Genomic DNA, 22,847 nt, shown 5'->3' with positions numbered 1-22,847 from the left:
TTACTGGATGCATCTTTTTTTAATGAAAAATGTGTCAAAATGAAGTTTGTGCTTAAAACAAGAAAAATAATCTTGTTTTCGCTTTGAATTAAGATATTTCTTCTTGTTTTAATCACTTCATTTTGATGCATTTTTCAGTAAACAAGTCTTAATATCTTCAGTCATTTCTCTTCTCCAGTAAATGTATCTTGATTTAAGAATGTTTAGATATTTGTGCTGGAAAACAAGACAGAAAAATACCTTTTTGCTCTGTACTTTTGTATGAAACAAACTTTAATAAAAGACAAACACAGATCTGGAGTCTGTTTCGCTCTTCTGCTTCACAACAACAACAACATTGTTCAGGATTTGCATTTCCACAGGATGAGGAACAATTCCTCGTTTCATTTTTAATAATAATACTTGTAAATGTCCCACATTTGCATGAAGGCTCCGTCAGTGCACACACACACAGGGTTCACAGACACATTATAATGTGAACACACACCTGCGCTTCAGCGTGTGATGAAGATGTGCGATTCTCTCAGTTCAGTGTGAAGAATCCGATCAGCCAATCAACAGCCTCCTCCAGCTCCTCCTGCTCTCTGATTGGTCCTCGGCGTGACAGACTCTCACATTACGAGCTTCATCTTCTCACATCTTGAGCAGAAAGTGAGACTCGAAGAACTGAAACACTGAAACTCTTTCAGACCTTGTTTTTACTTCAGTGAAGATGAACAGCAGGAATCAGGAGTGTGTGGAAGCGCCCAGATATCTCAGGTAACACACACACACACACACACACACACACACACTTGTTTTCCAGTACAAATATCTAAACATTCTTAAATCAAGATATATTTACTGTTTTTATATAATTAAGTCTTGTTTTCTGAATAAATGCATCAAAATTAAGTGAGTTTGTGCTTAAAGCCAGTGTTATTTTATTATCTTTAAGATACTGTTTTAGTTTTTATTAATAATTTGAATTAGTCTATATATTTGTTGTATTTTATATTAGGTTTTTTTCATATTTTAGTTTAAATGTTCAGATGTTATGTTAATTTTAGTTGAAGTTTTATTGATTTATTGTTTTTTTTTAATGTCTATATAGTATTTTTTATAAATTTTATTAAGTTTTAGTTTTGCAATTTTAGTTAAAAAAAGAATTAAAATAAGCTTAAATTGTTCTATACTTTAATTTCAGTTTTATATTAGGTTTATTTTAGTTTAAAATTTCAGATGATTTTTTATAAGTTTTATTGATTTTATTTCTTAGTTGTTGTTTTTTAAATGTCTATATAGTTTTTTTAATTAATTTTATTCAGTTTAATTTTCAATTTTAATTTCAATTCATTTTCAGTTCAATTATATTAGTTTTGCAATTTTAGTGCATCAAGTAAAAAAAAAGAAATCTTGCCTTGGATTTAAAATAAGCTTAAATTGTTCTATACTTTATTTAATTTCAATTAATGTTTATTTTATTTCAAGTAACAAAAAATGTGGGGGGTTTTATGGTTTTGGTTATAAAATAAACTTAATTCAAAGGGAAAACTAAATTATTTTTCTGACTCCATTGTTTTAAGCACAAACTACAAGAAAAACAAGACTAGAGATGCTCGATATATCAGCCACCCTATCGGTATCGGCCGATACATGTTCATTTTTAATGTTATTATAATGAGAACACTATAATTGTGATCTTGGGACACGGATTTAATGGTGAAACTTATGTTTTTGGCCAATATATCGGTTATCGGCTTTCAAATATAAAGAATTATCGGTTATCGGTTATCGGCCAAAATTTGCAGAACAAGTCTTAATATCTTCAGACATTTTGTTTCTCCAGTAAATGTATCTTGATTTAAGAATGTTTAGATATTTGTGCTGGAAAACAAGACAGAAACACTGAGGAAGAACATCACTTTTGCAGTATATTCATCTCTCTTCAGCTCTTTTGACTGTTAGAACTGCTTTATTTTCTTGTATTATAAGCTGGTTTACGGCTCAGCAACACACAGAAAACAGCTCATTAAAGCAGTTCGTCTTGCGTTTATTACTGCCAAAGTCTCTTTACAAGAGTGAAAGAGGTATCTGATGTTTTCAGAGGGAACTGAAGATTGAATGAACATTCCTGACTCTGTTTACTGTCGCTGTGAGGTTATTATTCTGGAACAGTGTAATGTGCTTATATGAAGTCAGGCGCTTCTGTTTGGAGTGTTTGGTGCTGGGTTAAATATGGACAAACCCAGGGATTGGGTTGTTTTCACCCAGCCATTTTTTTCAACCAATTTTGGATTTATTTTTTTAGCCAGCAATATAGTAATATAGTAAAAGGCATGTTTTTGCTCACCCCCAAATAGGGGCAAATTTGTGGGGTATTTTAAGCTGAAACTTCACAGACACTTGACCAGACCAGAGACTCTTGTGAAAGAGGGTATAATAGGTGCCCTTTAACCCAACCTGCTGAGTTTGTCCATATTTAACCCAACATGGGTTGTTTTTAACCCAGCATTTTTTAGAGTGAATCAGACATATGTCCATGATGGATCTGCTGTGTCTCCTGCAGCTCCAGATCCGAGCGGGAGACCGAAGCTTTAATCCGCTTCTTATCCTGCTGATCCTTTACTTCCTTCTGCACAGACTGAGACATTCAGACTGAGAACTAAACATTAATAGTGCAGACAAACAACAAAATCCTGTATGTATAGTAGGAATAATTCTACACTGGCAGTCAAACGTTGGGAAGATTTTTTAAATGTTTGTGAAAGTCTCTTCTGCTCACCAAGACTGCATTTATTTTAATCAAAAATACAGTAAAAATTGTGAAATATTATTATAATGTAAACCAGCTGTTTTCTATGTGAATATATAGTAAAGTGTAATTTATTCCTGTGAATTTTCAGCTTCATTACTCCAGTCTTCAGTGTCACATGATCCTTCAGAAATCATTCTAATATGATGATTTGCTGCTCAAGAAACATTTATGATTATTATCAATGTTGAAAACAGTTTGGGGTAATATTTAAAAAATAAATGTAACACATTAACATTAAATTGATCTAAAGTGACAGTAAAGACATTTATAAGGTTACAAAAGATTCTATTTCAAATAAAAGCTGTTCTTTTGAACTTTCTATTCATCAAAGAATCCTGAAAAATAAAATGTATGACGGTTTCCACAAAAATATGAAACTGTTTTCAACATTGATAATCATAAATGTTTTTTGAGCAGCAAATCATCATATTAGAATGATTTCTGAAGAATCATGTTTGATCACTGGAATAAATTACATTTTACTATATATTCACATGTAGCTATTTAAACTGTAATAATATTTTACAATTTTTACTATATTTTTGATCAAATAAATGCAGCTTTGGTGAGCAGAAGAGACTTATTTTTGAAACATTAAAACGTCTTAAATATTCCAAACTTTTAACAGCCAGTGTAAGTTTTACAAGAAAATACTATTTCAGTTTTTCAACTTCAAAATTTCACGTTTAGTTTAATGTACTACTTGCCACTTCTTCATAATTAATTGTGAAATTTACTAGCAATTTCTATGGATCCTTTTCTGCCACAGAATAAAAAAAATAAAAAGGTAATTGTGTCTCACAATTCAGAGCTGAAAAAGTCAGAATTGCAAGATATAAAGTTGCAATTAACTTTTTTATATTTTACTCCATGGCATAAAAAAGCTTCCATACATTTCTGAGTGAAAATAGTTTCTACAACAATATTTTCAGTGTTTTCATTGTTTCGGTTTTTCAATGTTTCAATGTTTTTAGTGTTCCATTATATCAATGTTTCAATGTGTCAATATTCACATGTTTCATTGTTTCAATGTCCCAGTGTTTTCCATGTTTTGTTTTTCATTGTTTCAGAGTTTTCATTGTTTGGTGTTTTGGTTTTTCAGCATTTTCAGTGTTTCAGTATTTTCAGTTTTTTTTTTTTTTCTCAGTGTTTTCAGTGTTTCAATATTTTCGGTGTTTCAGGTTTTCATTGTTCATTGCTTCATTGTTTCAGTGTTTCAGTATTTCATTGTTTCAGTAATTCAGGGTTTTCATTGTTTCAGAGTTTTCATTGTTTTGGTGTTTCGGTTTTTCAGCATTTTCAGAGTTTTCAGTATTTCAGTATTTTCAGTGTTTTTCGGTTTTTCAGTGTTTTAAGTGTTTCAATGTTTTCGGTGTTTCAGGTTTTCATTGTTCATTGTTTCATTGTTTCAGTATTTCAGTTTGTTTCAGAGTTTTCATTGTTTCGGTTTTTCAGCATTTTCAGTGTTTCAGTATTTTCAGTGTTTCAGTGTTTTCAGTGTTTCGGTTTTTCAGTGTTTTCAGTGTTTCAATGTTTTCGGTGTTTCAGGTTTTCATTGTTTTGGTGTTTCAGTTTTTCTGTATTTTCAGTGTTTTCATTGTTTCAGAGTTTTCATTGTTTTGGTGTTTCGGTTTTTCAGCATTTTCAGTGTTTCAATGTTTTCAGTGTTTCGGTTTTTAAGTGTTTTCAGTGTTTCATTGTTTTTGGTGTTTCGGTTTTTCAGCATTTTCAGTGTTTCAATGTTTTCAGTGTTTCGGTTTTTATTGTTCATTGTTTCATTGTTTCAGTATTTCAGTTTGTTTCAGAGTTTTCATTGTTTCGGTTTTTCAGCATTTTCAGTGTTTCAGTATTTTCAGTGTTTCAGTGTTTTCGGTGTTTCGGTTTTTCAGTGTTTTCAGTGTTTCAATGTTTTCGGTGTTTCAGGTTTTCATTGTTTTGGTGTTTCAGTTTTTCTGTATTTTCAGTGTTTTCATTGTTTCAGAGTTTTCATTGTTTTGGTGTTTCGGTTTTTCAGCATTTTCAGTGTTTCAATGTTTTCAGTGTTTCGGTTTTTAAGTGTTTTCAGTGTTTCATTGTTTTTGGTGTTTCGGTTTTTCAGCATTTTCAGTTTTTCAATGTTTTCAGTGTTTCGGTTTTTCAGTGTTTTCAGTGTTTCAATGTTTTTGGTGTTTCGGTTTTTCAGTATTTTCAGTGTTTTCAGTGTTTCAATGTTTTTGGTGTTTCGGTTTTTCAGCATTTTCAGTGTTTCAATGTTTTCAGTGTTTCGGTTTTTCAGTGTTTTCAGTGTTTCAATGTTTTCAGTGTTTCGGTTTTTCAGCATTTTCAGTGTTTCAGTGTTTTCAGTGTTTCGGTTTTTCAGTGTTTTCAGTGTTTCGGTTTTTCAGTGTTTTCAGTGTTTCAATGTTTTCAGTGTTTCGGTTTTTCAGTGTTTTCAGTGTTTCAATGTTTTTGGTGTTTCGGGTTTTCTGTATTTTCAGTGTTTCAATGTTTTTGGTGTTTCGGTTTTTCAGCATTTTCAGTGTTTCAATGTTTTTGGTGTTTCGGTTTTTCAGTATTTTCAGTGTTCCAGTGTTTCAGTGTTTCCTGTGTGTCAGTTTTTCAACGTTTCAGCATTTCTATTTGTTGGTGTTTCAGGTTTTCAGTGTTTTTGAGGTTTCAGATTTGCAGTTTTTTTAATGTTTCAGTGTTTTCATTGTTTCTGTGTTTTTAGTGTTGTCTATCAGGTGTGATGATTTCAAAAGCGGTACAAATGTTTAATGCTGTAGACAGACGAGGGAAACGTTCCATCTTCGGCTGAATCTCAAGACGCTGAAGTGAATGTGATGATATGATCTGATGTTTCGGCTCCTGGGGGCAAGGATCTGTTGTCGGATCGATTCCCTGCATGAGTTCAGGAACTGTGGAGCCGAACGTCCCAGGCATTCCCTATCGACCCTGACCACGGAAGGGCAGCGGATCAGGAGTGCCACAGGCGTCCTGAAGCAAAGACATCCGAATGACGATGATTTTAGATGTCATACAATCATATCAATCTGCTGAATCTCTTGAATATCTCTTGCAGGTTTAACTTCCATCAGTCATGTATAAAACTAGTATATTTTTAGAGTTCATCTCAAGTCGTTTATTTATCATGTTTTGCAGTAAAGAGGAGGCAGTCGCCATGGAGACGGAGTTGCTAAGGGATTATCGTTTCGGACGGCAACAGCTGACGGAGATACTGGGACACGCGTGTGCGATCGCCATCGCAAAGGTCTGCAGGGACGAGACTTTAATGATTCCAAATCAAGATACATTTACTGGAGAAGAGAAATGACTGAAGATATTAAGTCTTGTTCAGTGAAAAAATGTATCAGTTTGTGCTTAAATCAAGAACAAATATCTGCCAATGGAGTCAGAAAAATCATCTTGTTTTCTCTTTGAATGAAGTTTATTTTTCTGACTCCATTGGCAGATATTGTTCTTGTTTTAAACACAAACTCACTTGATTTTGATACAAGAAAATACTATTTCAGTCTTTCTACTTCAGAATTTCACATGTATCACTTGCCGATTCTTTGTCATTATTTGTGACAGTTTTTGAGTGAAAGTGTCATGTTTGATTCAATGCATCACTTGCTGTTTCTTTGTAATTATTATTAGTGACAGCTGACTATCAGTATTCTCTCGCAGGCCTTCCCGCTGTCGTCTCTGGAGAAGCGGCAGCCCACGGTGCTGGTGATCTGTGGACCGGATCAGAACGGCTGCGTGGGACTGGCCTGTGCCCGACATCTCCATGTGTTTGTGAGTCAACGCACCACACGCTTGAGCTATAACCCATGATCTTTCTGACCCGCTCCATTCCCAAACCTGATTCCTGGTTCTGGTGACTGACGGATCTCTGTGTTTGACAGGAATACATTCCCACAGTGTTCAGTCCCAAACGCTCCCCGGACAGCCTGCATCAGGACCTGACGGTGCAGTGCGAGCGGATGGACCTGCCGTTCCTGTCCTACCTGCCCACCGAGGTCAGACTAAACCACAACACACCAGTTTATGAAAATGAAATGAAGCTTCAATCCAAACTGAGAATATTTAAGAAGAACAAACTTCAGTTCTTAATGTTATCTGAGTAAAAGTCATACTTAGTAGTTTGTTGTAATGTTCAGAGTTTACTTTGAAAAGCACTTTTTTAATGTAAATCTCAGTAGCACTCAGTTGTTAACATTAGTTAATGCATTGTACTAGCAATGAGCAAAACATTTATTACCCTTTGTTAATGTTATTTAATAAAAATACAATTGTTCATTGTTCGTGTTAGTTCAGAGTTCATTAACTAACAGGCATCTTTTGAACAAATAATGTCAGGTGAAATTAATCAGTGTGTTACACTCTTTTTAGTTGCACAGATAATCAAGAATAGTCTAAAACACCTTTTGCTGGTTTTCTTCTTGAAGGTGCAACTAATCAATGATGCATATAACGTGGTTGTGGACGCGGTTCTGGGTCCAGAAACCGAACTGAAGGCCATCGATGAGCCGTTGACTGGCATCCTGCAGACTCTACGAGGACTCAAAGTCCCCATCGCCAGCCTGGACATCCCGTCAGGTACTGAATCATTTCATTTACAAACTGGAGTGGTGAGTTTTTCCATGAACGCGTTCCACGCCTACAGAAGCCACATTTACCTTCATGATTTCTCCCTTTCGCATGAGCGTCGGATGCAAAGACCAAGAAATGCCAGTTCCTCACGATAAGAGCCTGTTCTCTTTGAAGAAAAGGTTCCATATGGAATCTTAAAGAAGGGTTCTATCAGCCGCTTCATATATAGAACCTTTTAGGAGTTCCCATCATTCATTTTATGCATTTCGTTTTTTTAATGCATTTTATTTTTATGCATTTTAATTTTAATACAATTTTCTAAATTAAACAGCTCAACACTTTATTGGTAGAAAAAAAAAAACATGAAAGTATTATGCAATCATTTAAGACATTTCTCCTTATATAGAATCTTTATTTATTTATTCAAGAAAGAGGTGTACCACAGGGCTCAACATTGGGTCCTCTTCTTTTTTATATTTTCAGGATGGTGTAGGGCGGTTTCTACGCAACATTTTATAAATGAGGCCCAAGAACACTTGGCATAACGGGTTCTTTAAAACTGAATCTAGAACATTATATAGAACCTTTTTGGCATAACGGGTTCTTTAAAACTGAATCAAGAACACTATATAGAACCTTTTTGGCATAACGGGTTCTTTAAAACTGAATCTAGAACACTATATAGAACCTTTTTGGCATAAAGGGTTCTTTAAAACTGAATCAAGAACACTACATAGAACCTTTTTGGCATAACGGGTTCTTTAAAACTGAATCAAGAACACTACATAGAACCTTTTTGGCATAAAGGGTTCTTTAAAACTAAATCTAGAACACCATATAGAACCTTTTTTGGCATAATGGGTTCTTTAAAACTAAATCTAGAACACTATAGAACCTTTTTGGCATAAAGGGTTCTTTAAAACTGAATCTAGAACACTATAGAACCTTTTTGGCATAAAGGGTTCTTTAAAACTGAATCTAGAACACTATAGAACCTTTTTGGCAGTAAGAGTTCTTTAAAACTGAATCAAGAACACTATATAGAACCTTTTTGGCATAAAGGGTTCTTTAAAACTGAATCAAGAACACTATATAGAACCTTTTTGGCATAAAGGGTTCTTTAAAACTGAATCTAGAACACTATATAGAACCTTTTTGGCATAAAGGGTTCTTTAAAACTGAATCTAGAACACTATATAGAACCTTTTTGGCATAAAGGGTTCTTTAAAACTGAATCTAGAACACTATATAGAACCTTTTTGGCATAAAGGGTTCTTTAAAACTGAATCAAGAACACTATATAGAACCTTTTTGGCATAACGGGTTCTTTAAAACTGAATCAAGAACACTATATAGAACCTTTTTGGCATAACGGGTTCTTTAAAACTGAATCAAGAACACTACATAGAACCTTTTTGGCATAACGGGTTCTTTAAAACTAAATCTAGAACACCATATAGAACCTTTTTTGGCATAAAGGGTTCTTTAAAACTAAATCTAGAACACTATAGAACCTTTTTGGCATAAAGGGTTCTTTAAAACTGAATCTAGAACACTATAGAACCTTTTTGGCATAAAGGGTTCTTTAAAACTGAATCTAGAACACTATAGAACCTTTTTGGCAGTAAGAGTTCTTTAAAACTGAATCAAGAACACTATATAGAACCTTTTTGGCATAAAGGGTTCTTTAAAACTGAATCTAGAACACTATATAGAACCTTTTTGGCATAAAGGGTTCTTTAAAACTGAATCTAGAACACTATATAGAACCTTTTTGGCATAAAGGGTTCTTTAAAACTGAATCTAGAACACTATATAGAACCTTTTTGGCATAAAGGGTTCTTTAAAACTGAATCTAGAACACTATATAGAACCTTTTTGGCATAAAGGGTTCTTTAAAACTGAATCAAGAACACTATATAGAACCTTTTTGGCATAACGGGTTCTTTAAAACTGAATCAAGAACACTATATAGAACCTTTTTGGCATAACGGGTTCTTTAAAACTGAATCAAGAACACTACATAGAACCTTTTTGGCATAAAGGGTTCTTTAAAACTAAATCTAGAACACCATATAGAACCTTTTTTGGCATAATGGGTTCTTTAAAACTAAATCTAGAACACTATAGAACCTTTTTGGCATAAAGGGTTCTTTAAAACTGAATCTAGAACACTATAGAACCTTTTTGGCATAAAGGGTTCTTTAAAACTGAATCTAGAACACTATAGAACCTTTTTGGCAGTAAGAGTTCTTTAAAACTGAATCAAGAACACTATATAGAACCTTTTTGGCATAAAGGGTTCTTTAAAAATGAATCTAGAACACTATATAGAACCTTTTTGGCATAAAGGGTTCTTTAAAACTGAATCTAGAACACTATATAGAACCTTTTTGGCATAAAGGGTTCTTTAAAACTGAATCTAGAACACTATATAGAACCTTTTTGGCATAAAGGGTTCTTTAAAACTGAATCTAGAACACTATATAGAACCTTTTTGGCATAAAGGGTTCTTTAAAACTGAATCAAGAACACTATATAGAACCTTTTTGGCATAACGGGTTCTTTAAAACTGAATCAAGAACACTATATAGAACCTTTTTGGCATAACGGGTTCTTTAAAACTGAATCAAGAACACTACATAGAACCTTTTTGGCATAAAGGGTTCTTTAAAACTAAATCTAGAACACCATATAGAACCTTTTTTGGCATAATGGGTTCTTTAAAACTAAATCTAGAACACTATAGAACCTTTTTGGCATAAAGGGTTCTTTAAAACTGAATCTAGAACACTATAGAACCTTTTTGGCATAAAGGGTTCTTTAAAACTGAATCTAGAACACTATAGAACCTTTTTGGCAGTAAGAGTTCTTTAAAACTGAATCAAGAACACTATATAGAACCTTTTTGGCATAAAGGGTTCTTTAAAAATGAATCTAGAACACTATATAGAACCTTTTTGGCATAAAGGGTTCTTTAAAACTGAATCTAGAACACTATATAGAACCTTTTTGGCATAAAGGGTTCTTTAAAACTGAATCTAGAACACTATATAGAACCTTTTTGGCATAAAGGGTTCTTTAAAACTGAATCTAGAACACTATATAGAACCTTTTTGGCATAAAGGGTTCTTTAAAACTGAATCTAGAACACTATATAGAACCTTTTTGGCATAAAGGGTTCTTTAAAACTGAATCTAGAACACTATATAGAACCTTTTTGGCATAACAGGTTCTTTAAAACTGGTTTTATATAGAAGCTTAGTGTTCAAGATTCACTTTTCTTCCAAGCACTTATATTGTGTGTATCCGCAGGCTGGGACGCCGATGAATCCAGTTCGGAGGGAATCAGTCCTGCGGTTCTGGTTTCCTTGATGACTCCCAAGAGATGTGCCCTGAGCTTCCCTGGATCTCACTTCCTGGCCGGACGCTTCCTGCCCTACGACATCCAGAAGAAGTACGAGCTGAACTTGCCCAAGTTCTCTGGAACAGATTCTGTCGTGGAGCTGTGATCAAGTTTATCAGTGTCAGTGCCACAAACAACTCGACAAGAGTGATGTGAATGTTGGATTTTATTAAAATATAAATGTTCAGCCAATGTTCTTCCAGTGTTACATTTACTGAATAAAGTTTGTCCAAACTAAAATGCTGCTCCTCAAAACAGCAAGATTTCTGACATGACATTTAAACATTTACTCTTTCAGGAGTGTTTTCTGATGCAGTGTAAACTCTGCACCTTTAACATTCATATTTATTATTCAACATGAATAAACTTTCGAATTTTTTTTTTCTTAGACGTCTTCATAAAATATAAGTGCACATTTAAGTACACTTAAGATCCACCCATGAGCCTCCATCTTCTTCAGTCCATCATCTGCACCTGAAACCAGAGGAAAATCACATCAGGCACAATTCTAACATCTCCACATTAAATCAATAACAAGATCAGATGATGTTGAATCAATGGAAACCATAATACCAACCTCACCAGTTACTTTCAGGGTAAAAAACATCGTTCAACAGCCTTGACCTTCTTCAAACACGAGACGGTTTCTGATCAGAAATTAACCTGAATAAAACCAAAGGAAGAAAATTAACCACTCAAAGTCAGGACTCGCATATTAGCACAGAACTAGTCTCAAAAACAATACTAAAAATCAAATCAAATTAGCTCTAACGGTTCACAAATTGAACTACGGCGTCTGATGAGACGCCGGGCAGAGCCTAAACTTTGAAGGACTTTCTAAAATGGTTGACAATGCATGGGGAGAAATGAGTGACTCTAATTCTCAGTATCTGTCGTCTCTTCAGCTGGAGGTGCAAGACTTCAGGGAAGCGGCACAGAGCTATACGACACCATGCAGACGCAACTGAAACCACATTTAACATCTGCGCCTGTGAAGGCATCCTAGAGTCTCTGAGAGCAACAAATAAAACTCAGTTAAAGATGAGAGCAAAGGAAGGTTACCTCACGGACACAGGGCTATTGTATCTCCGTACATGAACTAGCCCAGAGAGAGACAGAGCAGCCAGAGCTTTCAGGATTCGCTTCGGTAGGTGCAACGCTTCATGATCCAGGTTTGAGGAAACTCACTCCACTCTTTACAGAAGCGGAGCGCTTGGATTCAACGAAGCATTGGGTGAAACACACTTAAGAACTTACACTTATGGACAAACTAGCAAGTCCATTAATCATTAAACTTAAGGTCTAAATTGAGATTCTGACACACCTGGAAAAGTTTAATTTAGTTTAATGTAAACTGCAGGGAGTAAACCTTTAATGAATGATCATCTAAACTCAACTAGTCTTGAAAGCCAAACACAAACTCTTGGGATCCTATTGGAGTTTGAGTTGATATTTGTTTAAACTACCTCAACATGGTTTTAGTTATAAATGTGCAGGAAATGTGACATCAAAAACTCTTTGAAATGCATCAAAATCTTCACCCTGTAAAGACATCATGTGCTTCCTAATGATTAAGACTTGAACTAGTTTAAGTCACACTTAAATCAACTAGAAAATGAATCTTACATCCGAGATGTTTAATAGGCTCCTGCTTTGTGACACTAAAGACAATCAACAACCCGCACCAAAAAGAAATCTTGCACATCCACTCATTTTAATTACTGGAACTTTTGTTTTCGCATTATAGTTGTGCATTCAGCTGCAATTTTAAGTATTTTTAAATTCATGATAATGCAAAAAAAAATAAAATAAAAAATAGTGACGACTTAAATTTCTTTGCATTTAAAATCGGCTACAATTTAATACTTAATGCAAAAATAAGTTCAAGAGCAATAAGAATGTGTAAATTATACAATTAAATCTAATCCTCTGCATTTTAGTCAGCTGCAACTTAATATTTTAATGCACAACTATAAATGCATAAACAGATACAGTAATTAGAACGAGTAGGTGTGCTAAATTATAAAATTATCTGCATTTAACCCCTTAAGTGTCACCCCCCCCGCATAAACATGAAAATGCACTATCCAAACTTAAATGGTTGTAATTCAAGAATGCTTTGAAATGTTTTAGAGACGACATTTGGCAAATTATTGAATAAATTATGAAAGTTAGAGAAAAAGTTTTAGAAGTTTAATGTAAAAATATATTTTTTATAAATTTTACAAATGTTAAACTTCAAGAAAATCAAAGCCAAAAATGTGAACAAGTTGTGTTCCAAATTATAAGTTGATATCTCAAAAAATTAGCTTTCAGTAAGATTTTGTTTGGGCGCAGTACCAAACATTTTCACAAGAGGACATTCAAGCTCCATTATTGATCATATATATGGTTTGAGTGATCGGAACCATATTTTTCCATAACTTCTCACGTTTTATGAAGTAGACAGAGGTAGTATGATCAGCTTGGCAGAATTTGATTTGAATTCAACCTCCAATAAACAAAAAGAATGTGCATTACAGCTTGCCACCGCATCATAAATGGCGAACCCATCTTTTTTTTTTTTACCCCCCTCTTTATATTTAAAACATTTTCAGACCTCCCAAAAAAAATAAATAAATAAATAAAAATTGAATGGATATCTTTTGAACTCTTGCGATGAATCACTGAGGTTTCTACCAATCTTTCATGATTATGTTTGTCAAAATAAAAGGTCTGAATATGCCTTATGAAAATGGACATATTTTTGCAAATTGATAAGTTACTGTTCCTCTAATCTACATTGAAAAACAGTCACCAAATATGAAAACTAGAGTGCAAGTTTTCAAATGATAGTTTGTCTATTTTTTAAAACCATCTTTAGTAAAAGCCTATAGTGGACAGGAACAGTTAAGGGGTTAAATCAGCTAATATGCAAGTTATTTTGGTAACACTTTAAGGTTTTAGTTGCTTAACAGCCAGTTATTAGCATGCATATTACTAGAATATAGTCTGTTTATTAGTACTTAAGCACATATTAATGCCTTACTCTGCATGACCTTATTCTACACAGTACCTAAACTTAACTACCTTACTATTAATAAGCAGTAAATTAGGTGTTTAAGGGAAAAGCCGTAGTTAATAGTGAATGCGTTCTTATGCTAAAGTGTTCCCGTTATTTTTTAATGCTGTATACATAATTCTAAAACATTAGAATGAGCTAAAAATCACCATGATAAAATTCAGTTTAATGCCCCCCGGTTATTATTTCTGATTTCTTTTTATGGTGAACCTGCACAGAATCCTCATGTTCTTTCCCATCTTGACTTGTATATATTTTTTTGAAAGGCACAACAGAATTCAAAGCGTTTGAACAAATTGTTTCGTTTAATAGGCTCCATGAAGCCACAATTGAAGAGCAAAAAAATAAAAAGAATTAAAACAAAATAGTGAGTCAAATTCTGATACAAAGAAAACAAGAGCACAAGGATTTTTTTCCCAGTTCTGGAGTGTACTGTTAACAATTTCTGGTTCTCTTTTCAAGTAAATATTTGATATATATATTTATATATTAGGTCAAGAGTCCATGATTAAAAAGCAGGCGTAGAGCAGAGACAGAGACCTCAGGCAGCGCAAGCCTCGAGAACCGGATGCTCCAGCTGCGCAGCGGTCACCAGTCTGAAAGGAATTCACTTTTTGGAAACTGGACATGGACAAATCATTGCCTTAGAGCTAACAAAAGGAGCCGTTCTCTTAAATGACAGCGGCTGCACTGGAACAGTATTAGAATAGTAACAGAGGAGGCTCTTGGACCAAAAACACACTCTATACTCCCCATAGAAGCAAAGGGACCCACATGGCTACACAGTGACAGTGAAGGTTGGTCAGCATGGACAAATGCAACGTTTAAAGGTGTCAAACGAGGCAGAAGAGGAGCCCGTCGTTGGCACTCTTCTCGTGTAACATGAACACATTCGTTCAGAAACGGCCTTTCTCTCAAAGTACAAGAACAGAACAGAAACAGGGAGAACAGCTACAAAACAAATCCAAGAATAGATCCATGAGTCTTTAGAAACGCTCGGCCAGTGTCGTGTCGGGTCTTGGGTTTTACTCGGTTACAGCTGAGGAGGAAGTATCACACATCAAGACACTGAAGAATCTCAACAGGTTTAAGACAGAAAATCCCTCTAGCTAACCAACCCACTAAACCAACCAAAGACATGAAAACAGGGTCGCTTCGAGCGATCTGGAGAATGAGAGAAAGAGCAACCGTTCCTCCAATGGAGATGATCGGATGATTCTTTTTTCTTTTCTTTTCTTTTCTTTTTTGAGATCAAATTGGTGGTCCTGAAGCTTTCGATCCAAATTAAAAACCGTAGCATTTTGAAGCATTTGTGTTTTAATGACCCATTTAAAAAAAAAAAAAAAAAAAAAAAATATATTGTAAAAATGACAACTAATTCGCCCCAGTTGTAGAAACTCAAGAAAAGCCTGTTTTACCAGTCTACGGCGGCACAAGGACAGCCGACATGCTTGTATGGGGATTGTAGAGCCCAGGAAGCTAATACGTACCATAGCTATCATAGCTATCTCTGTAAGAGCCGCCTCGGTCGCCATAACTAGAACTCCTGCACACAGAGACAGAAAAACACCTTCAACATGTGAGAAAAACACCACACTTATTAAAACTGGTTATTCCTGTGTTTATCTTGAGCGAGAACACTCAAACATCCTCAAAGCAAAGCTCGAGTCTGGTCCCAGACTAAAATGCATGTTTGAGCGGTTTTAACTTAAAATCTTAAAATGTCACTTGTCACTGCTATTGTTTTGTGTCAAGACTCACCAGTAATGCTTATTTTCTTTCAAGGCGTGTTTATAAGCGCTACTTAAATGCCCTAATTGAACTAATCCTGGCTTAATCTAAGCCCTGTCTGTGAAACTGGGCCATAAAGGCTTGAAAATAAAGCCTGAAATGATTCATTTTGTTCTGGGGCAGATTCATGCAACAGATCAACCGATTCACATACTATGGTTTCATAGTATTTTTTTTATTTTTTTTTTAATTGCGGTCAAATATCAAAAAGTCTTATAGTTGCGGTCAAATATCGAAAAGTCTCATAGTTGCGGTCAAATATCGAAAAGTCTCAGTTGCGGTCAAATATCGAGAAGTCTCATAGTTGCGGTCTAATATCGAGAAGTCTCATAGTTGCGGTCTAATATCAAAAAGTCTCAGTTGCGGTCTAATATCAAAAAGTCATAGTTGCGGTCAAATATCAAAAAGTCTCAGTTGCGGTCTAATATCAAAAAGTCATAGTTGCGGTCAAATATCAAAAAGTCTCAGTTGCGGTCAAATATCAAAAAGTCTCATAGTTGCGGTCAAATATCGAAAAGTCTCAGTTGCGGTCTAATATCAAAGTCATATAGTTGCGGTCTAATATCGAGAAGTCTCATAGTTGCGGTCTAATATCGAGAAGTCTCATAGTTGCGGTCTAATATCGAGAAGTCTCAGTTGCGGTCTAATATCAAAAAGTCATAGTTGCGGTCAAATATCAAAAAGTCTCAGTTGCGGTCAAATATCGAAAAGTCTCATAGTTGCGGTCTAATATCGAGAAGTCTCATAGTTGCGGTCAAATATCGAAAAGTCATAGTTGCGGTCAAATATCAAAAAGTCATAGTTGCGGTCAAATATCAAAAAGTCTCAGTTGCGGTCAAATATCAAAAAGTCTCATAGTTGCGGTCAAATATCGAAAAGTCTCATAGTTGCGGTCTAATATCAAAAAGTCATAGTTGCGGTCAAATATCGAAAAGTCATAGTTGCGGTCAAATATCAAAAAGTCATAGTTGCGGTCAAATATCAAAAAGTCTCATAGTTGCGGTCAAATATCAAAAAGTCTCATAGTTGCGGTCAAATATCAAAAAGTCTCATAGTTGCGGTCAAATATCGAAAAGTCTCATAGTTGCGGTCTAATATCAAAAAGTCATAGTTGCGGTCTAATATCGAGAAGTCTCATAGTTGCGGTCAAATATCGAAAAGTCTCATAGTTGCGGTCTAATATCAAAAAGTCATAGTTGCGGTCAAATATCAAAGTCATAGTTGCGGTCAAATATCAAAAAGTCATATAGTTGCGGTCTAATATCGAGAAGTCTCATAGTTGCGGTCTAATATCAAAAAGTCATAGTTGCGGTCAAATATCAAAAAGTCATAGTTGCGGTCAAATATCAAAAAGTCTCAGTTGCGGTCAAATATCAAAAAGTCATAGTTGCGGTCAAATATCGAAAAGTCTCATAGTTGCGGTCTAATATCAAAGTCAATAGTTGCGGTCATATCGAAAGTCTCATAGTTGCGGTCAAATATCGAAAAGTCATAGTTGCGGTCAAATATCAAAAAGTCTCATAGTTGCGGTCAAATATCGAAAAGTCTCATAGTTGCGGTCTAATATCAAAGTCATATAGTTGCGGTCTAATATCGAGAAGTCTCATAGTTGCGGTCAAATATCGAAAAGTCATAGTTGCGGTCAAATATCAAAAAGTCATAGTTGCGGTCAAATATCGAAAAGTCATATAGTTGCGGTCTAATATCGAGAAGTCTCATAGTTGCGGTCAAATATCGAAAAGTCATAGTTGCGGTCAAATATCAAAAAGTCATAGTTGCGGTCAAATATCAAAAAGTCTCAGTTGCGGTCAAATATCAAAAAGTCTCATAGTTGCGGTCAAATATCGAAAAAACTCATAGTTGCGGTCTAATATCAAAGTCATATAGTTGCGGTCTAATATCGAGAAGTCTCATAGTTGCGGTCTAATATCGAGAAGTCTCATAGTTGCGGTCTAATATCGAGAAGTCTCAGTTGCGGTCAAATATCGAAAAGTCATAGTTGCGGTCAAATATCAAAAAGTCTCAGTTGCGGTCAAATATCGAAAAGTCTCATAGTTGCGGTCTAATATCGAGAAGTCTCATAGTTGCGGTCTAATATCAAAAAGTCATAGTTGCGGTCAAATATCAAAAAGTCATATAGTTGCGGTCTAATATCGAGAAGTCTCATAGTTGCGGTCTAATATCAAAAAGTCATAGTTGCGGTCAAATATCGAAAAGTCATATAGTTGCGGTCTAATATCGAGAAGTCTCATAGTTGCGGTCTAATATCAAAAAGTCATAGTTGCGGTCTAATATCGAGAAGTCTCATAGTTGCGGTCTAATATCAAAAAGTCATAGTTGCGGTCTAATATCAAAGTCATAGTTGCGGTCAAATATCAAAAAGTCATATAGTTGCAGTCAAATATCGAAAAGTCTCATAGTTGCGGTCAAATATCGAAAAGTCTCATAGTTGCGGTCAAATATCGAAAAGTCTCATAGTTGCGGTCAAATATCGAAAAGTCTCATAGTTGCGGTCTAATATCAAAGTCATATAGTTGCGGTCTAATGTCAGAAAAGCCTCGGTATCAGTCTAATGGTTAATTTTTTTTTTTTTAAATTGCAGTCTAATATCAGAAAGTTTGATAGTTGAAGTCAAAAAAAAAAAAAAAAAAAAAATCTGATAGTTGCGGCCTAATATCAAAAGTCTTAGAGTTGCGATCTAAAGGCAAAAATGTTTCATAGTTACATAGGATCTGTACTAAACTCACCTGTCTCTGTTGTAGCCGCCGCCCCCCCCTCCGGAGGAGTAACCGCCTCCTCCACCTCCGCTTTTGTATCCGCCGCTGTAGCTTCGGTCTCCTCCATAACTACGGTCGCTGCTGCCGTAACCGCGGTCTCCTCCTCCATAGCCGCCACCGCCTTTAGAGATCAAGACATTATGGCACTGTGACTTTGAGAACCTGACACATCAGTTGTACAGTTTGAGAGATCAGCACCTCTCGAACCTCCTCTTCCTCGGCCTCCTCTGAAGAAACCCCCACCTCCTCTTCCCCCTCCTCCACCTCTGTAGGATCCACCACCAGAGCGGCCACCGCCGCCACCGCCCTTCCCTGCCTCATCCACACGGATCGTCCTGCCATCCACAGACTATACAGGAAAAAACAGAGTGCATTAGTGAACAGCCACTTTTTGCTCCCTAAAGTATTTTACCCATCACTAATCTCCAAACTCAATAGGTTAAATCTGTACTGCATCATGGGTAATGTAGTTTTTCTACCATGGCTGTCATTGAATAATAAGGTTTTTAAAAGTGTGCTTTAAAAAATAAAAATAAAAAAATAATAATAATTTTGAAGTTTTATTAAGCGTTAATAAGTTAATGTGGTTTATAGTCAATTAACACTGCTTGTCACAAGATGGACAATTTGTCACCAAAAAGTCATTTGTTTTAACCAAAATTTCAGTTTTACAGAATGCCAACATTAAGCAATGCTAACAGGCTGATATCTAGCTAGCTAACAAAAGGAGTCAAACATTTTAAATTTAGTACAAGTTTTAAAATTTTACAACATTTTCCATGTTTTATAGCAGTTGTACCGAATTATCTGATGTTTCAGGACACGTGTGTGGAAACATGAATTTCTCAAATAGTTAAGAGTTAGTTTGCTTCCTGACCATGTGGTCCTTTGCAGGTGTCTGAATGAAGTCACATCCTGTCACATGATACCAAGCGCATGACTTGATCTAAAATGGTCCCTTTATATTGGTTACTATGAATGACATCAATGAAATTCATTCGCTCTCAAAGCAATGACTTCTACACAAATTTAAAGGGTTAGTTCACCCAAAGATGAAAGTTCTTTAAAATTACTCGCCCTCATGCCGTTCCACACCTGTAAGACCTTCATTCATCTTCAGAACAAGATATTTTTGTTGAAATCCGATGGCTCAGTGAGGCCTGCATAGCCAGCAATGACATTTCCTCTCTCAAGATCCATTAGTGTACTAAAAACACATTTAAATCAGGTCATGTGAGTACAGTGGTTCAATATTAATATTATAAAGCCACGAGAATATTTTTGGTGCGCCAAAAAAACAAAATAACGACTTCTATAGTGATGGTCGATTTCAAAACACTGCTTCAGGAAGCTTCTGAGCTTTATGAATCAGCGGTTTGGAGCACCAAAGTCACATGATTTCAGCAGTTTGACACACGATCCAAATCATGAGTCGATACACTGATTCATAATGCTTAGTTTTTTTTTTTTTGGCGCACCAAAAATATTCTCGTGGCTTTATAATATCAATATTGAACCACTGTACTCACATGAACTGATTTAAATATGTTTTTAGTACATTTATGGATCTTGAGAGAGGAAATGTCATTGCTGGCTATGCAGGCCTCACTGAACCATCGGATTTCAACAAAAATCTCTTAATTTGTGTTCTGAAGATTAATGAAGGTCTTACGGGTGTGGAACGACATGAGGGTGAGTAATGACAGAATTTTCATTTTAATACTATTTTGCACTATTTTGATATTATTTTTGTGTTTATTATAGCACAACTTTATAAATGCATTTATTACATTACGATATTTTAATAACAAATGAAACGGCTGTATTGGCCTTTGGACGGTTAAACCGAATGATCTTTTGACCACTTCAAAATCTTTAATACCTTTATATGTAGCAAAATATAGTCAAAATCTTTAGGATTAAATAAAATGCCTAGTTGTGCTACCTTACATGCCTTTCATGTCATGTTTTTTTTATTAAGGCCTTTCGGCAAAAAAAAAAAAAAAAAAAAAAAGGACCGTGGTGTCATTGACCCACACATGGCTCTTTTTAAAATAAATTAAAAATGCAAAAAGACGGTATGTTTCTCTTTAAGTCACTGATTAACCTCAGAACTCACTGGAGGTCTGTCTTTAAACGTTTTAAGCTTGTTATAATATGGAAAGAAATCATTTAGTTTTTTTTTTTTAAGAACTTAGTTTTTATTTCAAGAGCCGACTGTTGTGCTCTGGTGTAAATCAAAACTAAAAGGGTTTCAGTAACTAACCTTTCCATTCATTCCCTCCAGCGCGTCCTTCGCATCATCTGGATTCTCAAAAGTCACGAAACCGAATCCTCTGGATTTGTTGGTTTCTCGGTTTCGGGCCACATGAACTGAAAAGAGGCATATTATAATGAGCTGCTTATGTAAATCACAGAAAGCGCACGGGGTGCAGAGCGGGGCTGTGATTGGCTAGAGGGCGGGACTTACCGTTGGTGATGACGCCATATTTGGAGAAGGCGTCTTCTAGCGATTGTTCGGTGGTATCGAAACTCAAACCGCCGATAAACAGCTTCCCTTCGTCAGACATTCTGAACTACAAACACAAATAGATCAATAAACCAAGTTAAAAATCACAGCTTAGATATATGAGTGTACAAATCAACGCGTTATGGCTCTTGGCGGTAAAAATAAAAAATAATAAATAATTAAATAATTAAACGAGGCGTTTAGTTGTGCGCTCAGAATTGGTTTTCAATATTTCATGTGCGATTTATTTAACAAAACACTAGATCTGGGTCACCGCGCGCACACCGCGCGAAACTAGGTCAAACAATAGACTCCCATACAAACACACGAATGATCGAATAAAACATCACGAGCGCAGACCCGCGACCATCACATGTGCATTATACTACAAAAATACTCGATCCTATATTGTGAAAGTATCGATTAAGATATTTCAAGTTGATAAAAACGGTTGATCTCAGATGAGGATGATGAAGATCTCCATCAGTCGCCGCCATTTTAAGCAGCGCGCGAGTCGTGAAGGCCAAACACGCGCCAAACTGATCAATAAGCTAAGCTTTTAAATACGCGATATGTAAACATAGTGAAGCGTACATCGAATGAAACAAACGAGTGCCGGTGAAATGTAGGTAACGTTACCTGTAATGTCGCAGCAGTAGTAGCAGATGAAGTAACGTGTATGCGTCTCTCACACGATCAGCACTCCAGAGACGCAGAGAACAACCGCGCAGCCCTTATATAGCACTGCGCTCGAGGGGCGGGGCCTACACACGCGCTCATTAACATATTCAAACCAGAATGAACCGAAATGAACCGAAAGTTCCAAATAACAGCATTTATTTGAGATAGAAATCTTTTGTTTGTTTTGTTTTTACATTATAAATGTCTTTACTGTCACTGAAATAAAAAAGTTTTTAAAATATAATAGTTTTGTTCAGCAAGGCTGCGTTTAAATGAATCAAAAGTGATATTTATGTTACAAAAGATTGAGTTTAAAATAAATGCTGTTCTTTTGAAGTTTCTATTCATCAAATAATCCAGAAAAAGAGGTTTCCAGAAGAATATAAAGATTGATAATAATCATAAATGTTCTTGAGCAGCAAATCATCATATTAGAATGATTTCTGAAGGATCATGTGACACTGAAGACTGGAGTAATGATGCTGAAAATTCAGATTTGATCACAGGAATACATTTTCTTACATTTTTGCTGTTGCATTTTGTTTCACTGTTTTGTACTAGTGACAACATGCCCCACTGTTCACAGAAGGTCAACATGTGTTACTTTTACTAATAAATAAACCTACTTTTGGTACAGTGTGACAGCTTACCCCGGTCTCCCCCTGTGCATTACAACAATAAGTGCAAGACTGCACATTATCCAAGGCCTGTGGATGAGAAGACTGAATAATGAAGTCAAACAATTGATTTCTGCTGCATGTTTTGCATGTGAGAAGTCTTACTGAATTTTCTTCCCCCTTCAGACAAAAGGTTTACCTGCATGTGTGTCTCAGTGAGAGACGACCAGTGATGTGTTAATGGCTGCAGCATTCATTATTCATGTATGCAAATGACACCTGCTGAAGTGTGAGAAACACCCTACACACACACACAAACACACACAGTGATAAGCTAATCAAATTATTCATGTCTCCTCTTTAACAGATACACATTTGATTCATACTAGAATATATTTCCCTAAATTATAGGTGAATTCACATATAAACATAATATTTATTAGTTAAATGAAGCAACTGATCACACAGCTGAAATTTTGTTTTATTAAAAAGGAATTTAAATTGTTTTACTTTTGGGTTTCATATTCTGATTCGGCTTTGTTGTGTTGTGGGATGCAGTGCCACTTTTATCCAGTAGATGTCAGTGTGTTTTCACGTTGCACGTACAGCGTCTCAATGACATCATGATGC

At 35.4% G+C, this 22,847-nt stretch overlaps 2 protein-coding genes across 9 annotated transcripts; one reads left to right on the top strand and one right to left on the bottom strand.

Moving 5' to 3' along the window:
- Positions 1-485: 485 nt before the first annotated feature.
- Positions 486-11,029, top strand: LOC125251986 (yjeF N-terminal domain-containing 3-like). Its single transcript, XM_048165040.1, has 6 exons — positions 486-759; positions 5,939-6,047; positions 6,467-6,577; positions 6,688-6,801; positions 7,231-7,381; positions 10,691-11,029. Exons 1-6 carry the CDS (start codon positions 713-715, stop codon positions 10,885-10,887), a joined length of 729 nt encoding a protein of 242 aa, XP_048020997.1. The 5' UTR covers positions 486-712; the 3' UTR covers positions 10,888-11,029.
- cirbpa (cold inducible RNA binding protein a) lies at positions 10,930-21,702 on the bottom strand. 8 transcript variants are annotated; one of them, XR_007181101.1, is made up of 8 exons: positions 21,559-21,702; positions 20,881-20,986; positions 20,677-20,783; positions 18,609-18,759; positions 18,381-18,531; positions 15,333-15,388; positions 11,359-11,444; positions 10,930-11,255 (listed from the first exon to the last, which is right to left on the bottom strand). XR_007181101.1 is itself a non-coding variant. In XM_048165041.1 (7 exons), the coding sequence occupies exons 2-7, from the start codon at positions 20,978-20,980 to the stop codon at positions 14,868-14,870; spliced, it is 579 nt and encodes a 192-aa protein (XP_048020998.1). In that variant the 5' UTR covers positions 20,981-20,986; positions 21,559-21,702; the 3' UTR covers positions 14,129-14,867. The 8 variants fall into 8 exon arrangements, 6 of the variants coding, with proteins under 6 accessions (XP_048020998.1, XP_048020999.1, XP_048021000.1 ...); XR_007181102.1 differs by having other exon boundaries at positions 18,618-18,759; XM_048165041.1 differs by lacking the exons at positions 10,930-11,255; positions 11,359-11,444 and adding an exon at positions 14,129-14,881.
- Between the last annotated feature and the right edge of the window lie 1,145 nt (positions 21,703-22,847).

The sequence above is a fragment of the Megalobrama amblycephala genome, linkage group LG17, assembly GCF_018812025.1.
Source record: "Megalobrama amblycephala isolate DHTTF-2021 linkage group LG17, ASM1881202v1, whole genome shotgun sequence".
In the NCBI taxonomy this organism is placed as follows: domain Eukaryota; kingdom Metazoa; phylum Chordata; class Actinopteri; order Cypriniformes; family Xenocyprididae; genus Megalobrama; species Megalobrama amblycephala.
This window is presented reverse-complemented; position numbering and strand designations above follow the sequence as displayed.